The sequence below is a fragment of the Podarcis filfolensis genome (genome assembly GCF_964270895.1).
Source record: "Podarcis filfolensis genome assembly, chromosome: 9".
Lineage (NCBI taxonomy): Eukaryota > Metazoa > Chordata > Lepidosauria > Squamata > Lacertidae > Podarcis > Podarcis filfolensis.
In genome coordinates, this window is record NC_139610.1 from 67,427,998 (window position 1) to 67,450,657 (window position 22,660).

General features: G+C 45.9%; 2 protein-coding genes across 2 annotated transcripts; both read left to right on the plus strand.

The window, feature by feature from the left end:
• The first annotated feature begins 2,546 nt into the window (after window positions 1-2,546).
• Window positions 2,547-9,838, plus strand: LOC310742460 (16 kDa beta-galactoside-binding lectin-like). The gene is made up of 5 exons (XM_083571996.1): window positions 2,547-2,602; window positions 5,266-5,319; window positions 5,405-5,484; window positions 7,354-7,525; window positions 9,634-9,838. The coding sequence occupies exons 1-5, from the start codon at window positions 2,594-2,596 to the stop codon at window positions 9,787-9,789; spliced, it is 471 nt and encodes a 156-aa protein (XP_083428122.1). The 5' UTR covers window positions 2,547-2,593; the 3' UTR covers window positions 9,790-9,838.
• Window positions 9,839-13,020: 3,182 nt separating this feature from the next.
• Window positions 13,021-19,078, plus strand: LOC310742739 (16 kDa beta-galactoside-binding lectin-like; the record flags this gene model as incomplete). The annotated part of the gene is made up of 4 exons (XM_083572158.1): window positions 13,021-13,128; window positions 14,556-14,635; window positions 16,682-16,853; window positions 18,914-19,078. The coding sequence occupies exons 1-4, from the start codon at window positions 13,120-13,122 to the stop codon at window positions 19,076-19,078; spliced, it is 426 nt and encodes a 141-aa protein (XP_083428284.1). The 5' UTR covers window positions 13,021-13,119.
• Window positions 19,079-22,660: the final 3,582 nt, after the last annotated feature.

A 22,660-nucleotide genomic window follows, 5' to 3' on the forward strand; every position in this document is an offset into this window, starting at 1 on the left:
AGTTTGTGGATTGGTATACTTTTATCATGTACAGAAGATTTTGTGGGACCTTCTCCACCTTACAAAATGTTTTGGTTGCTATGTTTGCATGTGGTAACTAGAATTGTCACACAAACGGAAGCCACCCAGAGTGGCTGGGGAAGCCCAGATGGGAGTGGTATAAATAATAAAATTATTATTAAATATAACTATTTGTTGTTGTTGTTTAGTCATTTAGTCGTGTCCAGCTCTTTGTGACCCCATGGACCAGAGCACGCCAGCACTCCTGTCTTCCACTGCCTCCCGCAGTTTGGTCAAACTCATGCTGGTAGCTTCGAGAACACTGTCCAACCATCTCGTCCCCTGTTCTCCCCTTCTCCTTGTGCCCTCCATCTTTCCCAACATCAGGGTCTTTTCCAGGGAGTCTTCTCTTCTCATGAGGTGGCCAAAGTATTGGAGTCTCAGGTTCAGGATCTGTCCTTCCAGTGAGCACTCAGGGCTGATTTCCTTCAGAATGGAGAGGTTTGATCTTCTTGGAGTCCATGGGACTCTCAAGAGTCTCCTCCAGCACCATAATTCAAAAGCATCAATTCTTGGGCGATCTGCCTTCTTTATAACTATTTAAAGGATGTAAAAACCTGGCCTCATGTCTTGGAAAGGGTAGATGGGTTTTTATTTTCATAGAATCATTGAACTGTATAGCTGCAAAGGACCCTGAGGGTCATTTAGTCCAACCTCCCCACAATGCAGAAATATGCAGCTGCCCCATACAGGGATCGAACCTGCAACCTTGGCGTTATCAGCCCCACACTCTAACCAACTGAGCTATCCATTTTAATATTGTTTATTCTGTAACATGAGGTTTTTGGTTTTTTTAAAGAGACACTCTTTTTATTGCTTTGGAAATTGCGAGCTGGGTAGGTTAATGTTTAAATGTGAACTCGATCAAAATTCTCCCTGGTCACAAGATGCTTTGGGTGGAATTCAGCACGTCACTCTGACAAATGCTCCATCTGCACAAACTTTGCAGCTCATCAGGTGGAATGATCCCTTCTCTCCTTCTCTGGCACACTCTTTTGGGCGTCCTCCTGAATCTCACCAAGCCAATTTGGGTGGTGCCACTGAAGGCAGTGGTGTAGAGTGGTTGGAGGCCACAGGGGCAACTGCCCCTCATGCAACATTTCAACACCCCTGCCCCAGTACAGCTGCATGTTTCCAATGCTGGGCTCTCTTGAAAATGGCTTCTCCATGCGAACCAGGAAGTGACCTCTCAAGACAACGGGAAAACTATTCTATGCTTATCTTGGCAGCTATGATCTCCTGGGCAATGCAGACACCGTTAGGCAGTTGAAGTTGAATGTGCATGCGTACTCTGCCCATTTCCCTTCCACCTACCCCTCTGCACAGCCCTGGGTGCTGGCAACCTCCGCTATGCCACTGGTTGACGGGGCCTGTTAAGTGACTCTCTCCCTTGGTGCAGCAAATTAGCATGGCTACCCCTCTGATGGGATGCGGGTGGTGCTGTGGGTGAAACCACAGAGCCTAGGACTTGCCGATCAGAAGGTCAGCGGTTCGAATCCCCACAACATTGTGAGCTCCCGTTGCTCGGTCCCAGCTCCTGCCCACCTAGCAGTTCAAAAGCACGTCAAAGTGCAAGTAGATAAATAGGTACCGCTCCAGCGGGAAGGTAAACGGCATTTCCGTGCACTGCTCTGGTTCACCAGAAGCGGCTTAGTCATGCTGGCCACATGACCCAGAAGCTGTTCACCGGCACCCTTGGCCAATAAAGCAAAATGAGTGCCGCAACCCCAGAGTTGGTCACAACTGGACCTAATGGTCAGGGGTCCCTTTACCTTTACCCCTCTGACATTTGCTGTGTCCACAGCTGAGGCTTCCCCAGATTCGAGAAGATGTGGGAAGGGACACTTCTGCGTTGGCCTAGACTAGCAAGTTCTATAGTATCAGCATCTGGTAGGAAACCAGTGTGGTGTAGTGGTTAGAGCCATTCCAGACTTCAACAGGCAAGACCTGGTTCAAATCCCCACTCGTCCACGAACCAATCACCTTATTCCACTGAAGACCATTTATTTCCTTGGCTCAGTTGTTTGCTGACCTGTCTTTTTTGCTCTGCTGGCACCCAAAACCCAGATCAAAGTAAAAAAAATAGAGTGGACAAATGTTCTAACGAGTGCCAGCCAGGAAGCTGCTGATAATCAATTGCATAGAGCCGACTTTGCCAACCTTGTGCTTTCCAGGTATTTTGGACAACGGATCCCATCAGCCCATCTAGCACAGGTGATGGGAGCTGTAGTCTGAAGCATCTGGAAAGCAAAAGGCTGGGGAGGGCTGGCAAAGCAAACTAGCACCAGCTGTTTGAGTATATCATCAGTGCTCCCATTCATCTGATTTTTGCCAATCAACCCAGATTTTCTCTGCCTTGCATTTCTGGGTATCTGAACAGACCACCCACTCACAGCAGACCCTTTTTGTCACGTGATGCTGTTTCCCCAGCTATTTAAAGCAGCTGGGGCTTGTTCTCCTAAAACTGCAGAGCTGAGATTAGGCAGAAGAAAAGGTTGCTTACTTGTCGGCCGGACTCCTGCAAGAGTGTCTCATGGATTGTGTGAGTTCCAGGCTCTCTCTGGTTTTTAGCATAGGAGACCGTTTGCAGGGAGGCTGCAGTATAAACTGCTGGGACTAAGCAGTTCTAGAAACCTGAAAGTGTTAATAAGTAGCTTGTTCTTGCAGGAGAAGAGTTAGTTGTTTCCTAGCTGACTTCTTGTTCCTGCTTTTGTATCTTGTTGTTTCTAGTTCCTTGCTAAATATTGTTGGTGCTTTGTCAGGGGTGGGTGGGTGTGCTATTAATGCAATGCCACCAATACACACAAAGCTTTCTGGAGCTTAAAAAAAGACTGGTCTCTGTCCCTAGCAGCTTACAGTCCAAAAATCTGCCCATGGGAAAGGCAAGAACAGTGGTACCTCCGGTTACATGCGCTTCAGGTTACACCCTCCTCTAACCCAGAAATTGTGCTTCAGGCTAAGAACATTGCTTCAGGATGAGAACAGAAATCGTGCTCTGGCGGCGCGGCGGCCCCATTAGCTAAAGTGGTGCTTCAGGTTAAGAACAGTTTCAGGTTAAGAATGGACCTCCGGAACGAATTAAGTACTTAACCTGAGGTACCACTGTACAGTGTAATTTAATGGGAAGTGGGTGCATAAATGTGGTTTTGTATTATAAGAAAAACCAATCCCTTTCACTTATGGGGTATTCCGGAGACCGTATGGAGTCCTTAAGTGGGTTCCCTATTGGTAGGAGAAAATAACAGAGGCCAACAAGAGAATATTGAGAAGCAAAGCAGCTAGTAAGCCTGGTCTTTATTAAAGGGACTATCACAACAGGGTCCCCACTCATTACACACAGGAGGGAGGAGAACCCTGAACAATGGTGCACAAGCCCTTATATAGAATTTTGAAATTGCCCACCCTGTAGTCCAAGACCACACCCCTCAAACATCCTACATACATCACAGAAGGAGATGGTCTACAGCATAGGAGGCGGTCTACAGCAGAAATCCTGCCTGCCAGGATACCTGATAATGGTCACTGATTGCTTTACCTGGGCAGCCTGGCCATTCTTTTGTGATGGTAAATACTTTAGTTCAGGCTTCTTCAACCTTGGCCCTCCAGATATTTTTGGCCTACAACTCCCATGATCCCTAGCTAGCAGGACCAGTGGGCAGGGATGATGGGAATTGTAGTCTCAAAACATCTGGAGGGCAGAGGTTGAGGAAGCCTGCTTTAGTTCCTGAATCCAGGTCACAGGCTTGCCCTATTCAATACACAAATATGGCCTTAAGACAGGATTTGCAAGCAAAAAGACAAGGGGAAGGCTTTCCCTATTTGCCTCCCTTACTGCAGAGGAATATTTGAGGAGAGTCAAAATGGCTTCAGGATTGCTCTATTTCTTTTTTTTTATAATAAATTTTTATTGGTTTTACAACATATATTAACACACAAAACAACTAACAATTCACAAACATAACACATTAACAAACAAACATATAAACACATATAATTTCTTGACCTCTCTTTCTTAAACCCTGTTTCAACGACTTCCCCATAACTCCCTTTTCTGCATCCCTGTTTTAAATTTTCCCAGCAACCCCTAATTTCAATACTTGTAATACAATTTCTGATCTTTTTCCTCTTATCCAATTACTTTTCACTGCAATTCTGTTTTACATTACCCATGACATTTTAGCACTCATTAATTTTACAACAGTTCTTAAGATAAACTTTAAATTTCTTCCAGTCTTCTTCCACCGTCTCTTTCCCTTGGTCGCGGATTCTGCCAGTCATCTCAGCCAGTCCCTAGGATTGCTCTATTTCAGACACATGGTTCATATATTTAGATATGTGTGCATTTATGAATATTCATTCTATATCGGAGACCTTAAAATTCTTATAACAGTGTGCTCAAAGGGGAATGGGTTTGAAGTAAGGACTTCACAGAAAATGTGGGTTTGACAGAATGCATATTTGAGTGAATTGGTCCAATTGATCTGTGGTGTTATTTATTCACAGTAGTTTTACATTGCCCAGTGATGGAGTTCTTGGGACCAGCGCCATCTTTTTTAAATGAACAAGGAATAAAGGGGGGGGGGGCGGAAGGAGGAAAACTCTGGAGGTCCAGTGGAGTTCAGCCTTCTGACCCTAAGCAGCTAATAACTCCTGAAAAAAAAGTAGAAAAAAAAGTCAGTTCCTGAAAAGCTTTCCTACCCCTGCTCTAACAAATGAGATGAGTACTTTTCCAAGCACAATTCAAAGTGTTGGTGCTGACCTTTAAAGCCCTAAACGGCCTCGGTCCTGTATACCTGAAGGAGCGTCTCCACCCCCATCATTCTGCCCGGACGCTGAGGTCCAGTGCCGAGGGCCTTCTGGTGGTTCCCTCATTGCTAGAAGTGAGGTTACAGGGAACCAGGCAGAGGGCCTTCTTGGTAGTGGCGCCCGCCCTGTGGAACGCCCTCCCATCAGATGTCAAAGAGATAAACAACTACCTGACATTCAGAAGACATCTTAAGGCAGCCCTGTTCAGGGAAGTTTTTAATATTTAACACTGTACTGTTTTTAACACTTGATTGGGAGCTGCCCAGAGTGGCTGGGGAAACTCAGCCAGATGGGCGGGGTATAAATAATAAATTATTATTATTATTATTATTATTATTATGCATGTGCTTCTTGTTTATGGACTCATAGCCGGCTGCTTCCTTTTCTTCTGTATTGTAGGCTTTGTGTCCTAACCTTGATGCATGGGATGAGCCTTGCTCCAGCCCAAAGACTGTAAGAGCACCAATTCCCCTTCGTCCGCTGAATCCCACCGTGTCACCGCCGCAGCTCAATTTGTGTCTGATTTCTCTTTCTGCAGAAATTGACTGCCACTGAATTTGAACTTGAGCAAGGGGACACCATTCAAGTGAAAGGGATGATCTTGCCGGGTGCCAAAGAGTATGTTGTTCTTGTGTTCTTATTTCCCTCCCCGCCAATTTTTATTTATCGTTTTCATTTTTACACTTGAAACAATAACAGCGCTTCACTTTTTAAAAAGAAAAACAAACCACAATTAATATCCACTCCACTTCCACCCCTTCCATTCTTCGTTTTGCACATTCTAATTTCCCCCTACATCTTATTCTTTCTCAACTTTATATCTCAATATTTCTTACTGCTGAATTTATTTTGTTACTGTTAACTTTTTGATAGGTTTACAATACATTTCCAAATAATCTATAAAATATTTTCAGTCTTCTTCGAATACTCCCTGCCCCTGTTCCCTTGTTCTATTTGTCAGTCTTGCCATTTCTATATATTCTATGAATAGAATAATTTAATCTATTCATCTGCATCTGCCCTTAGGGTGAAAGGTGGGTAAGGAATAAAGAACCAGCAGCATGTGTCTCTATCCTGTCATTCCTGTGTTTGGATGTGTTTTTCCACGAACTATCTTGGATCCAAATTCAGAAACAGAATGACCTAGCTTGAGGTTGAATCCTGACAAGACAGAAGTACTGTTTCGGGGGGACAAGAGGCGGGCGTGTGTGGAGGACTCCCTGGTCCTGAATGGGGTAACTGTGCCCCTGAAGGACCAGGTGCGCAGCCTGGGAGTCATTCTGGACTCACAGCTGAGCTGTCCATGGAGGCGCAGGTCAATTCTCTGTTCAGGGCAGCTGTTTATCAGCTCCACCTGGTACGCAGGCTGAGACCCTGTCTGCCCGCGGACTGACTCGCTAGAGTGATGCATGCTCTATTATCTCTTGCTTGGACTACTGCAATGCGCTCTATGTGGGGCTACCTTTGAAGGTGACCCAGAAACTACAACTAATCTAGAATGCGGCAGCTAGACTGGTGACTGGGAGCGGCCACCGAGACCATATAACACTGGTCTTGAAAGACCTACACTGGCTCCCAGTACGTTTCCGAGCACAATTCAAAGTGTTGGTGCTGACCTTTAAAGCCCTAAATGGCCTTGGTGCAGTATACCTGAAGGAGCGTCTCCACCCCCATTGTTTGGCCCGGACACTGAGGTTCAGCACCGAGGGCCTTCTGGCGGCTCCCTCCCTGTGAGAAGCCAAGTTACAGGGAACCAGGCAGAGGGCCTTCTCGGTAGGGGCACCCAGCTGTGGAACGCCCTCCCACCAGATGTCAAAGAGAAAAAAAACTACCAAACTTTTAGAAGACATCTGAAGGCAGCCCTGTTTAGGGAAGCTTTTAATGTTTAATAGGTTATTGTATTTTAGTGTTTTGTTGGAAGCCGCCCAGAGTGGCTGGGGAAACCCAGCCAGATGGGCGGGGTATAAATAATAAATTATTATTATTACTATTATTATTACTAGCTGCATTTTAAGCCTGAGAAGAGTATTCCCAGAGCATTGACTAACTTTTAAAGCAGTGGATCCCTTTCGGAGGCCATCTTCCAACATGGGTGTAGTCAGGATTTGTGTTTTGGGGGACAGGACCCCCCACCTGTCATCATTCTCTGTCTGGCTCTGTCTAGAAGATTTGGAATGAAATGTCTCAACAACCATTGTTTTAAGTTACTTTCTTTTGACCCCAAGTGTTCAGAAAAACCTGTCCAAATCTTTCTACCATTTCTACTGTTAGTTAAGTTAGCTATGCCCCTGCCCCCTGAGGCAGTTTGTTCCAGCTCTTGCTGTTTCTAAATGTATGATGTGAACGTGGCCCTTCAGTCCCAAGTTCGAGTTGTAGAGTTGGAAGGGACCTTAGAGTCATCTAGTCCAACCCCTGCAATGCAGTCACCAGTAACACTTTCACCCTGAGTTCACGCTTTCCCTCCCTGCATTGGTCATCCTCTTAAAGGTTTTCCGTGAATCTGGGCGAAGACTGTGAAAATCTTGTCCTTCGCTTCAACCCGCGCTTTGACAACCAGAATGACATGAGCACCATTATCTGCATGTCCAAAAAACATGGGGTGTGGGGGAAAGAAGAGAGGATAACAGACTTCCCTTTTGAGAAAGGTGGCAAATTTAAGGTGAGCACTTAGCTGTATATCATAGAATTTTAGAATTGGAAGGGACCCTAGGGTCATCTAGTCCAACCCCTTGCAATTCAGGAATCTCAGCCAAAGCAGCCATGACAGATGGCCATCCAACCTCTGCATAAGAACCTCCAAGGAAGGAGACTCCACAACCTTCTGAAGGCCTCTGTTACACTGCTGAACAGCACTTACCCTCCAGAGCAGGAGAACACAAGCTTGCTCCATTCGCTACACAACAACCCTTTTGATATTTGAAGATGACTATCCTATCTCCGGTTCCTGCTCCAGGTGGATCACGTTTGGTCAAAACTCTCCACTATGACCTGTCCATCTTGGGTGGCCCTGCACGGCATAGCTCATAGCTTCTTTGAGTTATTCAAGCCCCTTCGCCACCACAAGGCAGTGAGACTCTTGAGAGTCCCATGGACTGCAAGAAGATCAAACCGATCCATTCTGAAGGAAATCAGCCCTGAGTGCTCACTAGAAGGACAGATCCTGAAGCTGGGGCTCCAATACTTTAGCCACCTCATGAGAAGAGAAGACTCCCTGGAAAAGACCCTGATGTTGGGAAAGATTGAGGGCACAAGGAGAAGGGGACGACAGAGGGCGAGATGGTTGGACAGTGTTCTCGAAGCTACCAGCATGAGTTTGACCAAACTGCGGGAGGCAGTGGAAGACAGGAGTGCCTGGCGTGCTCTGGTCCATGGGGTCATGAAGAGTCGGACACGACTAAACAGCAGCAGCAGCAACAACAACAACCTATCTCCTCTCAGTCTCCTCTTTCCCATGCTAAACATACCCAGCTCCTTCAACCATTCCTCATAAGTCTTGGTTTCCATCTTGGTTGCCCGTCTCTGCACACATTCCAGCTTGTCAACATCCTTCTTAAATTGTGGCACCCGAAACTGGACTAGATCAACGATATCAAAGGGTGTGTGTGAATGGAGCAGGCAGGTGTGTGGCTTCTGTCTTTGTGGAGGGAGTATTTTGGGGGTGCTGAACCTGCAACCCTCCAGTTGAAATTGCGCTCCCATCAGCCCCAGCTAACATGACCGGTAGTCAGACACAATGGGACCAATAGTCCAGCAACATCTGGTGAACTCCAGGTTCCCCTGTGAACGGGGGGAGACTTCCTTGTAACATAGCAGGGTTCAGTTTATGTGTGCAGAACTACAGTTGGGGGTCTGACATGTGTGAGAAGTACTTGTGTGGGTTTATTAAACTGTGTGTTAAAAACCAACCCATCGTTGCCCATGGAAATCTAGCTTGTAAGTGGGCCTGTCTAATAATCTCTGTTGGGAGGGACTTTCTCAGAATTTGGGTCCCTAATATCTAATGCGTAGCTTTAGATATCACCTTACCAACAAAGGCCCTTATAGTTAAAGCTATGGTTTCCCCAGTAGTGATGCAGTAACAGCTGGACCATAAAGAAGGCTGATCGCCAAAGAATTGATGCTTTTGAATTATGGTGCTGGAGGAGACTTTTGAGAGTCCCATGGACTGCAAGAAGACCCAACCTATCCATTCTGAAGGAAATCAGCCCTGAGTGCTCACTGGAAGGACAGATCCTGAAGCTGAGGCTCCAGTACTTTGGCCACCTCATGAGAAGAGAAGACTCCCTGGAAAAGACCCTGATGTTGGGAAAGATGGAGGGCACAAGGAGAAGGGGACGACAGAGGATGAGATGGTTGGACAGTGTTCTTGAAGCTACCAGCATGAGTTTTGACCAAACTGTGGGAGGCAGTGGAAGACAAGAGTGCCTGGTGTGCTCTGGTCCATGGGGTCACAAAGAATCGGACACGACTAAACGACTAAACAACAACAACAAGCTTCTGGTGCAAACAAGCAGAAAATCAACCCATACCAACAAGTTAACCTGGATTAATAGCATTTATTTAACACTCTGTAGATAAGAGTAAAATGGGGGTGCAAGGCAATTCTGATGCGCCCTAGACTGCCACACTTGGGGCCAGAACAGCCTGGGACGCCCTTGCAGGAACCATTCCTTTAAAAGCTTTCAAATGCTGCCCGGGACATGTGTTTTGTTTTTAAAGTGTGTGGTGTCCCCCGCTGGTCATGATTATTCCTTTTATTTCTTGTAGCTTTCCTTCATTCTTTACACTTACGACATCAAGGTGCAGCTGGCAGATGGTCATGACATCTTCTTCCCTAACCGGCTGGGCCTGGAGACCATCAAGTACGTCGCAGTGGAAGGAGACATCAGGATCAAAGCCCTCAGATTTCTCAAATTATCCTAGTCCCAAGTCACTGTTGTCTTGCTACATGTCTGAATAAACACAGCTTGTGCTCTTCAAAACATGTCATTTCACATGGTTTTATTTTGTAAGAGGGAGGAAGGGGGCAATTTTCAGGCCAGGAGCTGCTGCATTCTATTATTATTATTATTATTATTATTATTATTATTATTATTATTATTATTATTTTTTGCCCTGCCCATCTGACTGGGTTTCCAAAGCCCCTCCAGGTGGCTTCCAGCACATATAAAAACATAATAAAATGCCAAACATTTAAAATGTTATTAAGAGTTTTCAACATACGATACAATAAGAACCCAACTAGCGTAAAAAAACAAAAAACCGGAAAATTAAGGATAAAGGAGCAAAAGAGGAAAGAAAGAAAGAAAAGAGAGAAATAAATTAGTATAATAAAACACAAAGAGACGATAGAGTGATATATAGAATCTCCTATCACACTTGTTTCTTAATTTTCAATCTGCATACAGAGAATTTAATTCTCCCAGCACTTCCTCCTTCCTCAGTCTCACACCCCCCAAAAATCACTCTAGTTTGCTCCCTTTCTCTTTGGTCTGTTACCTCTCTGAATCTACCTTCATTTATCCTGATTATATGGCTTCAGAGATCAAAACATTCATATGAACAACGTTAATCGAGAGCCATAAAAAAATTAAAGATCTTTGGGATGGGGGGGTGGTTTGGAGAGGAAAAAAGCCTTTGAGGGCCACATTCCACTGGTGAGTTGGGGTCGGGGCCCGATATAGGTTGAGGAACAAATGGAAGTTTTTCCTTTATGGCTTCTGTGTGCACACAGGCAGAGCACTTTGCAGCAGTAGACTCTACCCCAAACCGACTGGGGTCAGACCGTAGCTTAGACGTGGAATGCCTGCTCTACATGCACAAGGTCCCTGGTCCAATTCCTGGCTCAATTCTCCGGGTAGGACTAGGAATGTCCCTCATCCGAAACCTTGGACAGGCTCTGCCAGTCAGTCAGGGCCGGATTTAGGTTTGATGAGGCTCTAAACTACTGAAGGTAATGGGGTCCTTTATATGGGGCAGCTGTCTACCAGCTCCACCTGGTACGCAGGGTTAGACCCTACCTGCCCATGGACTGTCTCACCAGAGTGGTGAATGCTCTAGGTATCTCTCGCTTGGACTACTGCAAAGTGCTCTACGTAGTCCTACCTTTTAAGGTGACCCGGAAACTACAACTAATCCAGAATGCGGCAGCTAGACTGGGAGCGGCCGCCGTGACCACATAACACCAGTCTTGAAAGACCTACATTGGCTCCCAGTATGTTTCTGAGCACAATTCAAAGTGTTGGTGCTCACCTTTAAAGCCCTAAACAGCCTCGGTCCAGTATACCTGAAGGAGCGTCTCCACCTCCATTGTTCTGCCCGGACACTGAGGTCCAGCTCTGAGGGCCTTCTGGCAGTTCCATCTCTGCGAGAAGCAAAGCTACAGGGAACCAGGCAGAGGCCTTCTCGGTGGTGGCGCCTGCCCTGTGGAACGCCCTCCCATTAGATGTCAAAGAGATAAACAACTACCTGGCATTTAGAAAACACCTGAAGGCAGCCCTGTTCAGGGAAACTTTTAATGTGTGACATTTTGATGTATTTTTAATTTTTGTTGGAAGCTGCCCAGAGTGGCTGGGGAAACCCAGCCAGATGGGTGGGGTCCAAACAAACAAACAAAATGTCCAGCTGTCCTTTGTCAACAACAAATTGTCACTGTTTTTTGTATTGAATATATGCTATATGGTAATTTATGGACCTAACAGGTATCTAAAGCCATTTGCACATGCAGAATGTAGACACATTATATATAGAAATGAGCAAACCCGTGATATTTTAGGGAGCAGGCTAGCAGGCGGGGCCCATTACTTACATCACAGGAGCCTACACAACACAAAACACTGTTGCTGTATGTAGGTTTTATTTTATTTGTTTTTTATCTTCTATTTTGGAAATGTACATCCAGTTTCTTTTTCCTTAAAAAAAACTTTGGGCCCCCAAAAGAGTGGGGCCCTAGGTTATAGCTTATTTAGCTTATATGTAAATCCGGCACTGCAAATGGAGCCGTGCACTGTCTACTCAGAAGTAAGTCCCACTGTAATCAATGGAGCTTACTCCCAGGTAACTGGGTAAAGACTGGGTAGCTTTATACTGCAATCCTAAGCATTTTTACTTGGAACTAATTCCCACTGAGTTCAATAGGATTTACTCTTTGGTATGGTCCTGAGCATTTTCACAGTTTCCATCATTTTTATAATTACTATTACTATATTCCACCTCTCTCCCTGACTGCGACTCGAGGCAGCTTTCAGCTAAAATTTGATTTCATTCCATTTATCTGCGGAAGCTGTCGTATATGATCCCTTCCCTTTCATTTATTCTTTACAACAATTCTGCGAGGTAGGTTCCCTGGAGTGCTTGTAATTGGCTCAAGGTGACCACTGTAGATGTGTGTATTCAGTCTATGTGTCTGGCGAGATCAAATGCAGGAGTAATAATAAAAATAATAATAATAAATATTTATTTATACCCTGCCCATCTGGCTGGGTTTCCTGAGGGAGAAGAGGATGTCCCTATTTTCATCAGAGCAATTAGGTAAGACAGCTCCCAGTGTTTAAAATAGTGCTTTTGCAGGCCCATAAAGTTTGTAGGAATAAGCAACAGACTGCAATGTCCACTGCGCCAGGAGAATATCAGCCACCAGATGGTTATTGAACCTAAGAACAGAAAGCTAAGTGGCCCTTCTACATTTTGTGCTTTGCTTTCTCTTTAAGCTTTCCTGCTTCTTTCTGCTGTATCCCAGAAATGCCTGCTGAAATTAAATGTTTACAGCAGAGAACCAGCTTCCAGCACCACCAATCAGGGGCACTTTGCTGCTGCAGGCCTATAAAAGCGATTTACATCTAAATCTAATTTAATTGGCCGGCCGGCCTTTGCTGCTTGTGCTGCTTTCCAAAATCCAAATCAAATAAAAGAAGCAATGACCAAATATTTCAAGGAGCCCAAGCCAGGAGGCTGCTGAGATCAATTGCACATTAAGAAGTAGCATCAGCTGTTTGAGTTTACGATTAGTGTTCCCATTCATTTGAAAGCCGCTAGCTTCCCACCCCATTGACTGATTTTTCCTCCTTGCATTTCTGCAGGTCTTCACTCATAGGATAACCTTTTTGTCACGTGATGCAATTTCCCCAGATATTTAAGGGCAGCTGGGGAGTCTTTGCTGAAACCTTTTAAAAAGCAGCTGGAAGCGGCTTGATTTATTGAATCTCAGAGAGAAGAAAGTATTGCTTACTTGTTGGGCCCTAGCGAGATTGTATCATGGAGACGGTGAGTCCCGGGTTCTCTGTTGCTGCTGTAAGACTAGGAGACTGTTGGTATTGAGGTGGTAATACAAGCAACAGACACTGAACAGGACTGGAAACATATCAGCTTGGGAATGAGTTAACAGCTATCAGCTAGGAAACAATCTATGTGTGGCACTTCTAGCCTTCCCTGTCGTCTTGTTTCTGGTTTCTTACTAAATTCTTTTTTTGTGTTTTGTCAGTGGGACTCTCCTCTGTTTTTGTTTGTTTGTTTTTTAAAATTTATTTAATTTTTTTGATGCAAACAACTGCAAAAGACACTACAATAACAATAACAACACAGTTTGACAGTTCAGATTTAAATACACCAATATACCTATGACTGCACCTTTTAAACAATATTTTCCCACCTCTCTCTCTTCCCCCCACTATCCGCCTTATCGCTGAAATGTTCATTCCAGATTTCTTCATATTTATCCATTCTTAATTTGCGTCGACATGCAATTTGTTCATATGTAGCTAATCTGTCCATATTCTCAAGCCAAGCCATGTGCTCAATGGAATCTTTTTCTCTCCTCTGTTAATGACGAGACCGTATTATCAAAATGCATGGTGATTTCCAGCATAAATGAAATGATGAGTCTCACCGAACTTACAAACAGTGGTTTACCTGTGGGAGAAGCAAGTATAATGTGATTTTAGGGGATGGTGGTGTGCAAATGTAGCTTTTCATGCTCAAACTGCCCAAGGCATGTAGTTCCCTGTGAGGGGGCCCAGACTCTGAGCTTCTATTCTAAAAAATAGAAATCTCTAGCCTACTAGAAGGAAAGTTATAGAGCAAAAGGTGCAGGTACCCTTCCAAGCTATTTCTGCGAGGTAATGTTAGCCTGGCTCCTGCTGCCTTGCAGTTTTTTTAACCAGTGAGTGAAGTCATTTTTTATTATTTCATAAAATTTATATACTGCCTGATTGTAGGAAACTTTAGTGTAGTTTACCCTGCTCTGCCCCTCCTATGACAAATAAGATACAGTGGTACCTCTGGTTAAGTACTTAATTTGTTCCGGAGGTCCGTACTTAACCTGAAACTGTTCTTAACCTGAAGCATCACTTTAGCTAATGGGGCCTCCCGCTGCTGCCGCACTGCTGGAGCCCAATTTCTGTTCTTATCCTGAAGCAAAGTTCTTAACCTGAAGCACTATTTCTGGGTTAGTGGAGTCTGTAACCTGAAGCGTATGTAACCTGAGGTACCACTGTATTACCTATGCTCTTGTCTATTTGTTTGCTCCTTTGGTCCTGTCTTGTAGAAATTGTAGATATTGAGCCATGGGTTCAATTTGTTTCCTGGCCAAAGATTGTAACAGCACTAATTTCCCCTCTCCTTTCCTCTGTCTCTCCTAAATCTCACCATGCTATCGCTATGGTTGAAAACCTGTCTGGTTTCCCCTGTCGTAGAAGCTGATTGCTACCCACCTTCAACTTCTACACGGAGACACGATTCTACTGAACGGGAGGTGCTGGGAAGATGCCAAAAGGTAAGCTGAGAAGACGGAAAGAGTGTTTCCAGACTGCAGAGGTGAGGAACCTCAGCCTTGGGGCAGAATGCGGCCCTCCATCTCTCTCTGTCTCTGGCCCTCAGAACTGTCTCGGACTGCATATTTCCCTGGTTCTGCTCCACACCCTTTCTAAGTATTCTGGCCTGGCTGGAATGTTTCCTTGAACTCCGATATGCCTCTTGCTTGGATGTAGGGAGGTGTGACAATGTGTATAGAAATTATCTCACTGTACAAAGGTAAAAATTGCAACCAATGTTTGCCTCTGGCATGTTGCGTTGATCTGGAAAAGGTTAATCCCCCTCCCTGCCATTCTAGTGTGTGCATGAAATCCTCCTTCTTGCAATCTGAACTCATTGGTTTCATTCCCAGCCTTTAGATCAGGATTCCCCAACCTGGTGCCCTCCAGAACTGAAATCCCATCACCCCTGACTGCTGGGTATGCTGGCTGGTGCTTGTCCCAAACATATGAAGGGTTGCGGAAAGATGCTCTTTAACCAACAAAATACAATTGGGATGGCTGATCTGCCAATCCTTCAATACATGTGCAGGTGGGGAACACATAGCCCCCTTGACCATTTTTTCTCTAGGTTCTGCTTACCCTGCTCGGTCCTAATAATAATAATAATAATAATAATAATAATAATAATAATAATAATAATTTATTATTTATACCCTGCCCATCTGGCTGGGCTTCCCCAGCCACTCTGTGCAGCTTCCAACAAAATATTAAAATGCAGTAATGCATCAAACATTAAAAGCTTCCCTGAACAGGGCTGCCTTCAAATGTCTTCTAATAGTCTGGTAGTTGTTGTTCTCTTTGACATCTGGTGGGAGGGCATTCCACAGGGCGGGTGCCACTACCGAGAAGGCCCTCTGCCTGGTTCCCTGTAGCTTGGCTTCTCGCAGTGAGGGAACTACCAGAAGGCCCTCAGCACTGGACCTCAGTGTCCGTGTAGAACAAAGGGGGTGGAGACTCTCCTTCAGGTATACTGGACCGAGGCTGTTTAGGGCTTTAAAGGTCAGCACCAACACTTTGAATTGTGCTCGGAAACGTGCTGGGAGCCAATGTAGGTCTTTCAAGACCGGTGTTATGTGGTCCCAGTCATCAGTCTAGCAGCCACATTCTGGATTAATTGTAGCTTCTGCGTCACCTTCAAAGGTAGCCCCACATAGAGCGCATTGCAGTAGTCCAAGCGGGAGATAACCAGAGCATGTACCACAATGGCAAGACAGTCCGCAGGCAGGTAGGGTCTCAGCCTGCGTAGCAGATGGAGCTGGTAAACAGCAGCCCTGGACACAACTTCCTGCAAGTTTTTAGCCCTCATCTGCAATAGACGGATAAGAATGCCAGCCAACATTGCAAGGTTGTTGTAAATCCTGCATTGCAGGGGGTTGGACTAGATGATCCTTTGGGTCCCAACTCTACAATTCTATAAGAAGCTATGTAAGGGTGAATGTGGGGTTGGGAGGTTGGCATGAGTTAAGTAACGTAAGAGCTACGCAGAAGGAAGGCACAGCAAGCAGACAGTAGGCTCTATCTTGTTACCCCATCAATATACACCAGGGGTCAGCAAACTTTTTCAGCAGGGGGCCGGTCCACTGTCCCTCAGACCTTGTAGGGGGCCGGACTATATTGGGGGGGGGGAATGAACGAATTCCTATGCCCCACAAATAACCCAGAGATGCATTTTAAATAAAAGGACACATTCTACTCATGTAAAAACACGCTGATTCCCGGACTGTCCGCGGGCTGGATTTAGAAGACAAGTGGGCCAGATTTGGCCCCCAGGCCTTAGTTTGCCTACCCAGGATATACGTTCAGCTCCGGGCAGACAAAGACTTCATTATTCTCTGCAATCTAGAACCTTGCTTTATAGTTAAGAGCTCTCATGAAACCTAAATCTTTGGGCTGAAGACCTCCTAGCTGCATAGCCCATATGTCAATACCTGGTACTGGGGGCCTGTATTAGTTGCTCTGCTGGTTTCACTCTGTATCCTTGTTTCGTATCTGTTATCCTCTCCAAGCTTTGTTGTGAATCTGGGCCAAGACTGTGAAAACGTCGTCCTTCACTTCAACCCCCGCTTTAACTACCGGACCGATGTGAACGTCATTGTCTGCAATTTCAAGAAGCTGGGGAAGTGGGGGAAAGAGGAGAGACTAAACTTCTTCCCTTTTGAGCAAGGCGGCAAAGTCAAGGTGAGGACTTGGCAGAAGTGGGGTGGGTGGGTGGGTGTTTTCTCTGCAAGTCCTGGTTCCATTATGGTGGAGGTATGCTGGGGGTGGTGAACTTGTGGTCCTCCAGGTGACATTGCGCTCCAAACTCCCATCAGCCCCAGCCAGCTTGCCCAGTGGTCAGGCACAATGAGGCCAGCAGTCCAACAGCACTTGGAGTGCCTGTGTACAGGACAACTGGAACCCCACTGTGTGTCTTCTTCTAAGATCTCACCTTCCCAGCTGTTTCTTGGCCAAGCTGGTGCCTTCCAGATGTGTTTTTCTCAGGCTGATGGGACTTGTCATCTGGAAGATGAGGTTGGTGTAAAAAGGTAAAGTTAAATGGACCCCTGACCATTAGGTCCAGTTGTGGCCAACTCTGGGATTGGGGCACTCATCTCGCTTTATTGGCCGAGGGAGCCAGCGTACAGCTTCCGGGTCATGTGGCCAGCATGACTAAGCCACTTCTGGAGAACCAGAGCAGCGCACGGAAACACCGTTTATCTTTCCGTCGGAGCGGTACCTATTTATCTACTTGCACTTTGATGTGCTTTTGAACTGCTAGGTTGGCAGGAGCAGGGATCGAGCAACGGGAGCTCACCCTGTTGTGGGGATACGAACCGCCGACCTTCTGATCGGCAAGTCCTGGGCTCTGTGGTTTAACCCACAGCAACACCCACGTCCCTGAGGTTGGTGTAGACAGTGCTAAACTCACAAGTTCACACCAAGTCAACCAACCCTCCTAGGCCATCCTGCTAGCTGCCTTAACAATACTTTGGCTATTATGGTCCCCTAATCTAGCTAGAGGGACATGGGTGACGCTGTGGGTTAAACCACAGAGCCTAGGACTTGCTGATCAGAAGGTCAGTGGTTCGAATCCCCGCAACGGGGTGAGCTCCTGTTGCTTGGTCCCTGCTCCGCCCACCTAGCAGTTCGAAAGCACGTCAAAGTGCAAGTAGATAAATAGGTACGTCCGGCAGGAAGGTAAACGGCATTTTTGTGCGCTGCTCTGGTTCGCTAGAAGTGACTTAGTCATGCTGGCCACATGACCCGGAAGCTGTCTGCAGACAAATGCCGGCTCCCTCGGCCTATAGAGCGAGATGAGCGGCGCAACCCCAGAGTCATCCGCAACTGGACCTAACAGTTTACCTTTTTAATCCAGCTAGAATTGCAACACAGAACCTACCTGGACCCTTAGCTCTTCCTTGGAGACCCTTCTTTGGTGGGGAGAGAGGGCTTTTCCCCCAGGTGTGTCTCTAACATTCAAAGGCCTTAGCTGGCATTTTATGGGGCCCAGGTTTACACCTTTAGCTTTATGTCCCCACCCCCAATCTTTAGTTGGAGTACAGGGCTGTTTTGCAAATTTTATTGAATCTAACGTTTTATCATATTGTACTTTTTGCCTGTGCTCATGATAATAAAACATACTTAAGACCCCTGGAGACCCCCTTTTTTGTAACAAGCTACTAACCAGGTTCACATTCATATAATGATACCCACCGCCCCCAGTGTTATTCTGGATTATTCTGGTTCTGTGTGAATAAGTGTTGCAATATGGCCTCAGTACAGTCATACCTTGGTTCTCGAACGGAATGGGTTCCCGAAGTCCCGGAACAATTCAAAAACCAAGACGTGGCTTATGATTGGCTGCAGAGGCATCCTGCAGTCCATTGGAAGCTGTGCCAGACGTTCGGCTTCTGAAAGTCGTTCTAAACCCAGAACACTCACTTCCGGGTTCCGATCATTTGGGAGCCGATTTGTTTGGGAGCCAAGGCGTTTGAGTTCCAAGGTACGGCTGTACAGTCTTTTAATGGGTAGTATTAACATGTAGAGTTAAGACAAGTCTGGCTCTTGGGCTTTGGAAGGGCACAAACTCGGCCACCATGAAGAGCCCTCATGTTGAAAAGCAACTCATGATGCTCTTGCACAAGACCTGGACACTGAATGGTCAACTCGCCATGTCTCCAGAATGACTGCTGTTCTGCTAGAAGCTTTCAAACACCATCAGGCTTTGTAAAAAGTGTTCCTCCTTCTGCTTCTTTCAGATGTCCTTCACCTTTCTTTCTTCAGAGATAAAAGTCTTGGCAGAGGGCCACGAATATACCTTCCCCAACCGTGTGGGCCTGGATGTCATCAGCTACATAGCAGTGCAAGGAGACATTAACCTCAGAGTCCTCAAACTTGTCCCCCGTCGTCCTGTGGATGAATAAATTCAATTGTGTTGTTCAAAGAAAGGGCGCATTGCATGTTTTGATTTTAGAATGGGAATGGTGAACCGTTTTTCAGCTTGAGGGCCTCATTCTGTCCTAGACAACCTCTAGAGGGCTGCCATGTGGGGGCAGTTGATTGGGTCAGAGGCCCAACGCATGGGAATTTCACCTTTCAGGTTTCTCTGCACACTCACCCAACCTTCTCTGGTCCTCCATCCAGGCCACCAAGAGGAATGGTCAGATTTCAAGGACACATTGAAACCAGGCAAAACTCATGGAATACAGAGTAATAATAAATTTATTATTATTATTATTTATTCCCCGCCCATCTGGCTGGGTTTCCCCAGCCACTCTGGGCGGCTTCCAACCAAATATTAAAAACACAATACAGCATTAAACATTTAAAAACTTGCCTAAACAGGGTTGCCTTCAGATGTCTTTTAAAAGTAAGATAGTTGCTTATTTCCTTGACATCTAATGGGTTGGTGAGGGTTGTAGCCTGGGCATACTTCCAAGGGCCAGATAAGAAGGTCCTGGGGGCCACATTTGGCTCCCTGTCCTGACGGTCCCCACCTGTATTTTATAACATCTTTTGGATTATGCTCTTCTGCTTTTGGTTGACAGCAAAGAGGAAGCCATGATGCCCTCTGCCGGGGTTTCCTGAGTCATTGACCTCAAACATTTCTCTCTCTTGGGGGCCATCTTGATAGGGGCCCCCCCTCTGTACGAAGCAGCATCAAAGGTTGTCCTCATCTGAAGTGGGAGGGGTGGTGTGTTTACTGTGCAAAACTGCATCAAACATACAAAACGGGATTCAGCCGCAGTTTTTTGGATTTTTGTTGTCCTCTTCAGTTAGCTAAGGCTTGCATGTGATGGCACAAATGCAAACTTAGATGTTCTTCTGTGACTTTCTGCTTGAATTGTGACAGTTCAGTATAAATGGGAGGGTATCTTAAATATAATTCAATTTGGTTTTACAAATGCATTGCTATGTTTTTAAGAGAAGCGAGGCCAAGACGCTGCTGCTGCTTTCTCTTTTCTCTAGAGTCAAAGAAGCCTACTATTTGTTCCCTTTTGCTCCCCTAAAATGCAGTTTACAAGGTGTGTTCTTGTTTTCCAAAACATAACTGCTAATAACTAATGCTGAGTGTGCCACCTATTGGCTGAAGCAAGTTGCAGGTCTTATTAAAGGACTTGCTTTTTATATTTCGATGTGGGAGAGCTAAACAACCCTCTCGTCAGCACCACCTCCCTGGGGAGTTTTTAAGTAAAAATAAAGTAGTGGGGAGGAGTTCATTTGAAGGCTTACCAATAATAATATACCCCGCCCATCTGACTGGGTTGCCCCAGCCACTCTGGGCAGCTTCCAGCCCTCGTATCTACGGGACCGCCTCTCCTGGTATGCCCCACAGAGGACCTTAAGGTCCATGAATAACCATAGTTTAGAGGTCCCGGGCCCTAAGGAAGTCAGACTATCCTCCACCAGGGCCAGGGCCTTCTCAGTGATGGCTCCCGACCTGGTGGAATGCTCTGTCCCATGAAACTAGGGCCCTTCAGGATTTAACCTCCTTCCGTCGGGCCTGTAAGACAGAGCTATTCCACCTGGCGTTTAATTTGAATTTAGCCTGATCTTTTATTTCCCTTCCCTTCTCTTCTCTTCCCTCCCCCTCCCCTTTTATGAAGATCACCTGCTCTGAGACCCCACAGCTAATTCTCCCCTGGCCTCCTCGCTGGCCCAAGTAGGACCAATTCAGCCAGCTAGCCCTGGAGATTAAACGTAAATGTAAAGGGACCACTGACCATTAGGTCCAGTCGTGGCCGACTCTGGGATTGCGGCGCTCATCTCGCTTTATTGGCCGAGGGAGCCGGCGTACAGCTTCCGGGTCATGTGGCCAGCATAACTAAGCTGCTTCTGGTGAACCAGAACTACTAGGTTGGCAGGAGCAGGGACCGAGCAATGGGAGCTCACCCCGTCGCGGGGATTCGAACCGCCGACCTTCTGATAGGCAAGTCCTAGGCTCTGTGGTTTAACCCACAGCGCCACCCGCGTCTCCTGCCCTGGGGATTATCTAATGCTTATTTCCCCTAAATTGATTTTTTATTTTTGAATTTTATTGTTATTCATGTTTTTATACTGTATTTTATGCTGCTTTTATAATTGTTTTAAATTTGTTGTTAGCCGCCTGAGCCCAGTTTTTGAACTGGGAATGGTGGGGTATGAATAAAAATTTATTAGTATTATTATAAAAAACATAACATTGTAGAATTGTTGGAAGGAATTCTGAGTGTCATCAAGTCCAATCCCCCACAATGCAGGGATCTTTTCTCCAATGTGGGGCTTGACTGAGAGTCTCATGCTCTCCTGACTGAGCTCACTATATGCATCTAGGGCACAAGTCTCTGCTCGAACAAATATTGCTAAATGTGTTTAGAGGCAGATATTCTGTGAAGTGGAGGCTGCCAGATCCACTGTGAGATTAAAATGCTAAGAAACATCCTTCGGAACAGTGAGCTGACAGGCTGGGCTTTAGAAGTGAGTGCAGGACAGAGAATGGGGCAAATAAAGTAATGTTACACATGGTGGAGAAGAGCCATCATCAGCAATGTGGAATAAGAGACAGGCAGAGCTGTCCCGAGACATTTTGGCACCAGAGGGGAATTATAAAAGGGTGTCCCCCTGCCCTGTCAGGGAGAAGTGGGGTGAGTGAAGCTCTACATCAGGATCAAGGGGGGGGGGGAATGATGATTACATGGATCCCACCTTCATCACCAGTGAAATATACTTGGAGTCCTGTAGTGATTTCATGCTCTTTATTGCAGCTTGTAAAACAGTGATTTAATTTCCCCCCAAACCTCAGGTCTTTATATACATTATTTACACCATGAGTCCCATCTGATTGGCTGATTCTGCTTCCCTCCTGGAGCCTGATTGGTCTTTTCCTGCAGGCCAATCAGTTGTTGCATTCTACGATCCTACCAGCCTAATAGGCTGATTAACTTCTTCCTGGAGCCTGATTGGTCTTCCCCTGCAAGCCAATCAGTTGTTGCATTCTAGGATCCTACTTGCCTATTGTTCTAGGATCCAAGGTTAGTACATAACAGGGAACAAGGGTGAGAAGGGACCTGCAGTGCCTCCTATTTGCCAAGAGGTTGCTGTAGACGTGGCATGGCGGGGTCTGCCAAGGAGGTGGCAGTTCCAGCCTCCAGGGAATGTTGTTGTTGTCGTCTTCTTTGGCAATCCCTCGTAGCTGAGTAAGATTGTCTTCCATGAACACGGTCTTAACAGTGATTCCGTAAGTGACTGCGAAGGCCAGTATTGGATCCACATGTCCTTCCACAGTGGGGACACAGGTTTCCGGGTGGGAAATAACCCAGAGATGCATTTTAAATAAAAGCACACATTCTACTCATGTAAAAACACGCTGATTCCCGGACTGTCCGTGGGCTAAATTTGGAAGGCAAATGGGATTGATCCGTCCCCCAGGCCTTAGTTTACCTACCCATGGGTTAAATAGAAGAAGAAGAGAAAGTGGACGTAAGCTTGCAGGTGCATTCCTCTTCCTGTGTGTTGAATTCCCAAGG

Excerpts from the sequence above, each read along its gene's own strand:
- LOC310742460 (XM_083571996.1), top strand. Across the intron at positions 5,485-7,353 it reads ATCTTGCCGGGTGCCAAAGA|GTTTTCCGTGAATCTGGGCG; the intron begins GTATGTTGTTCT and ends ATCCTCTTAAAG. Across the intron at positions 7,526-9,633 it reads AGAAAGGTGGCAAATTTAAG|CTTTCCTTCATTCTTTACAC; the intron begins GTGAGCACTTAG and ends TATTTCTTGTAG.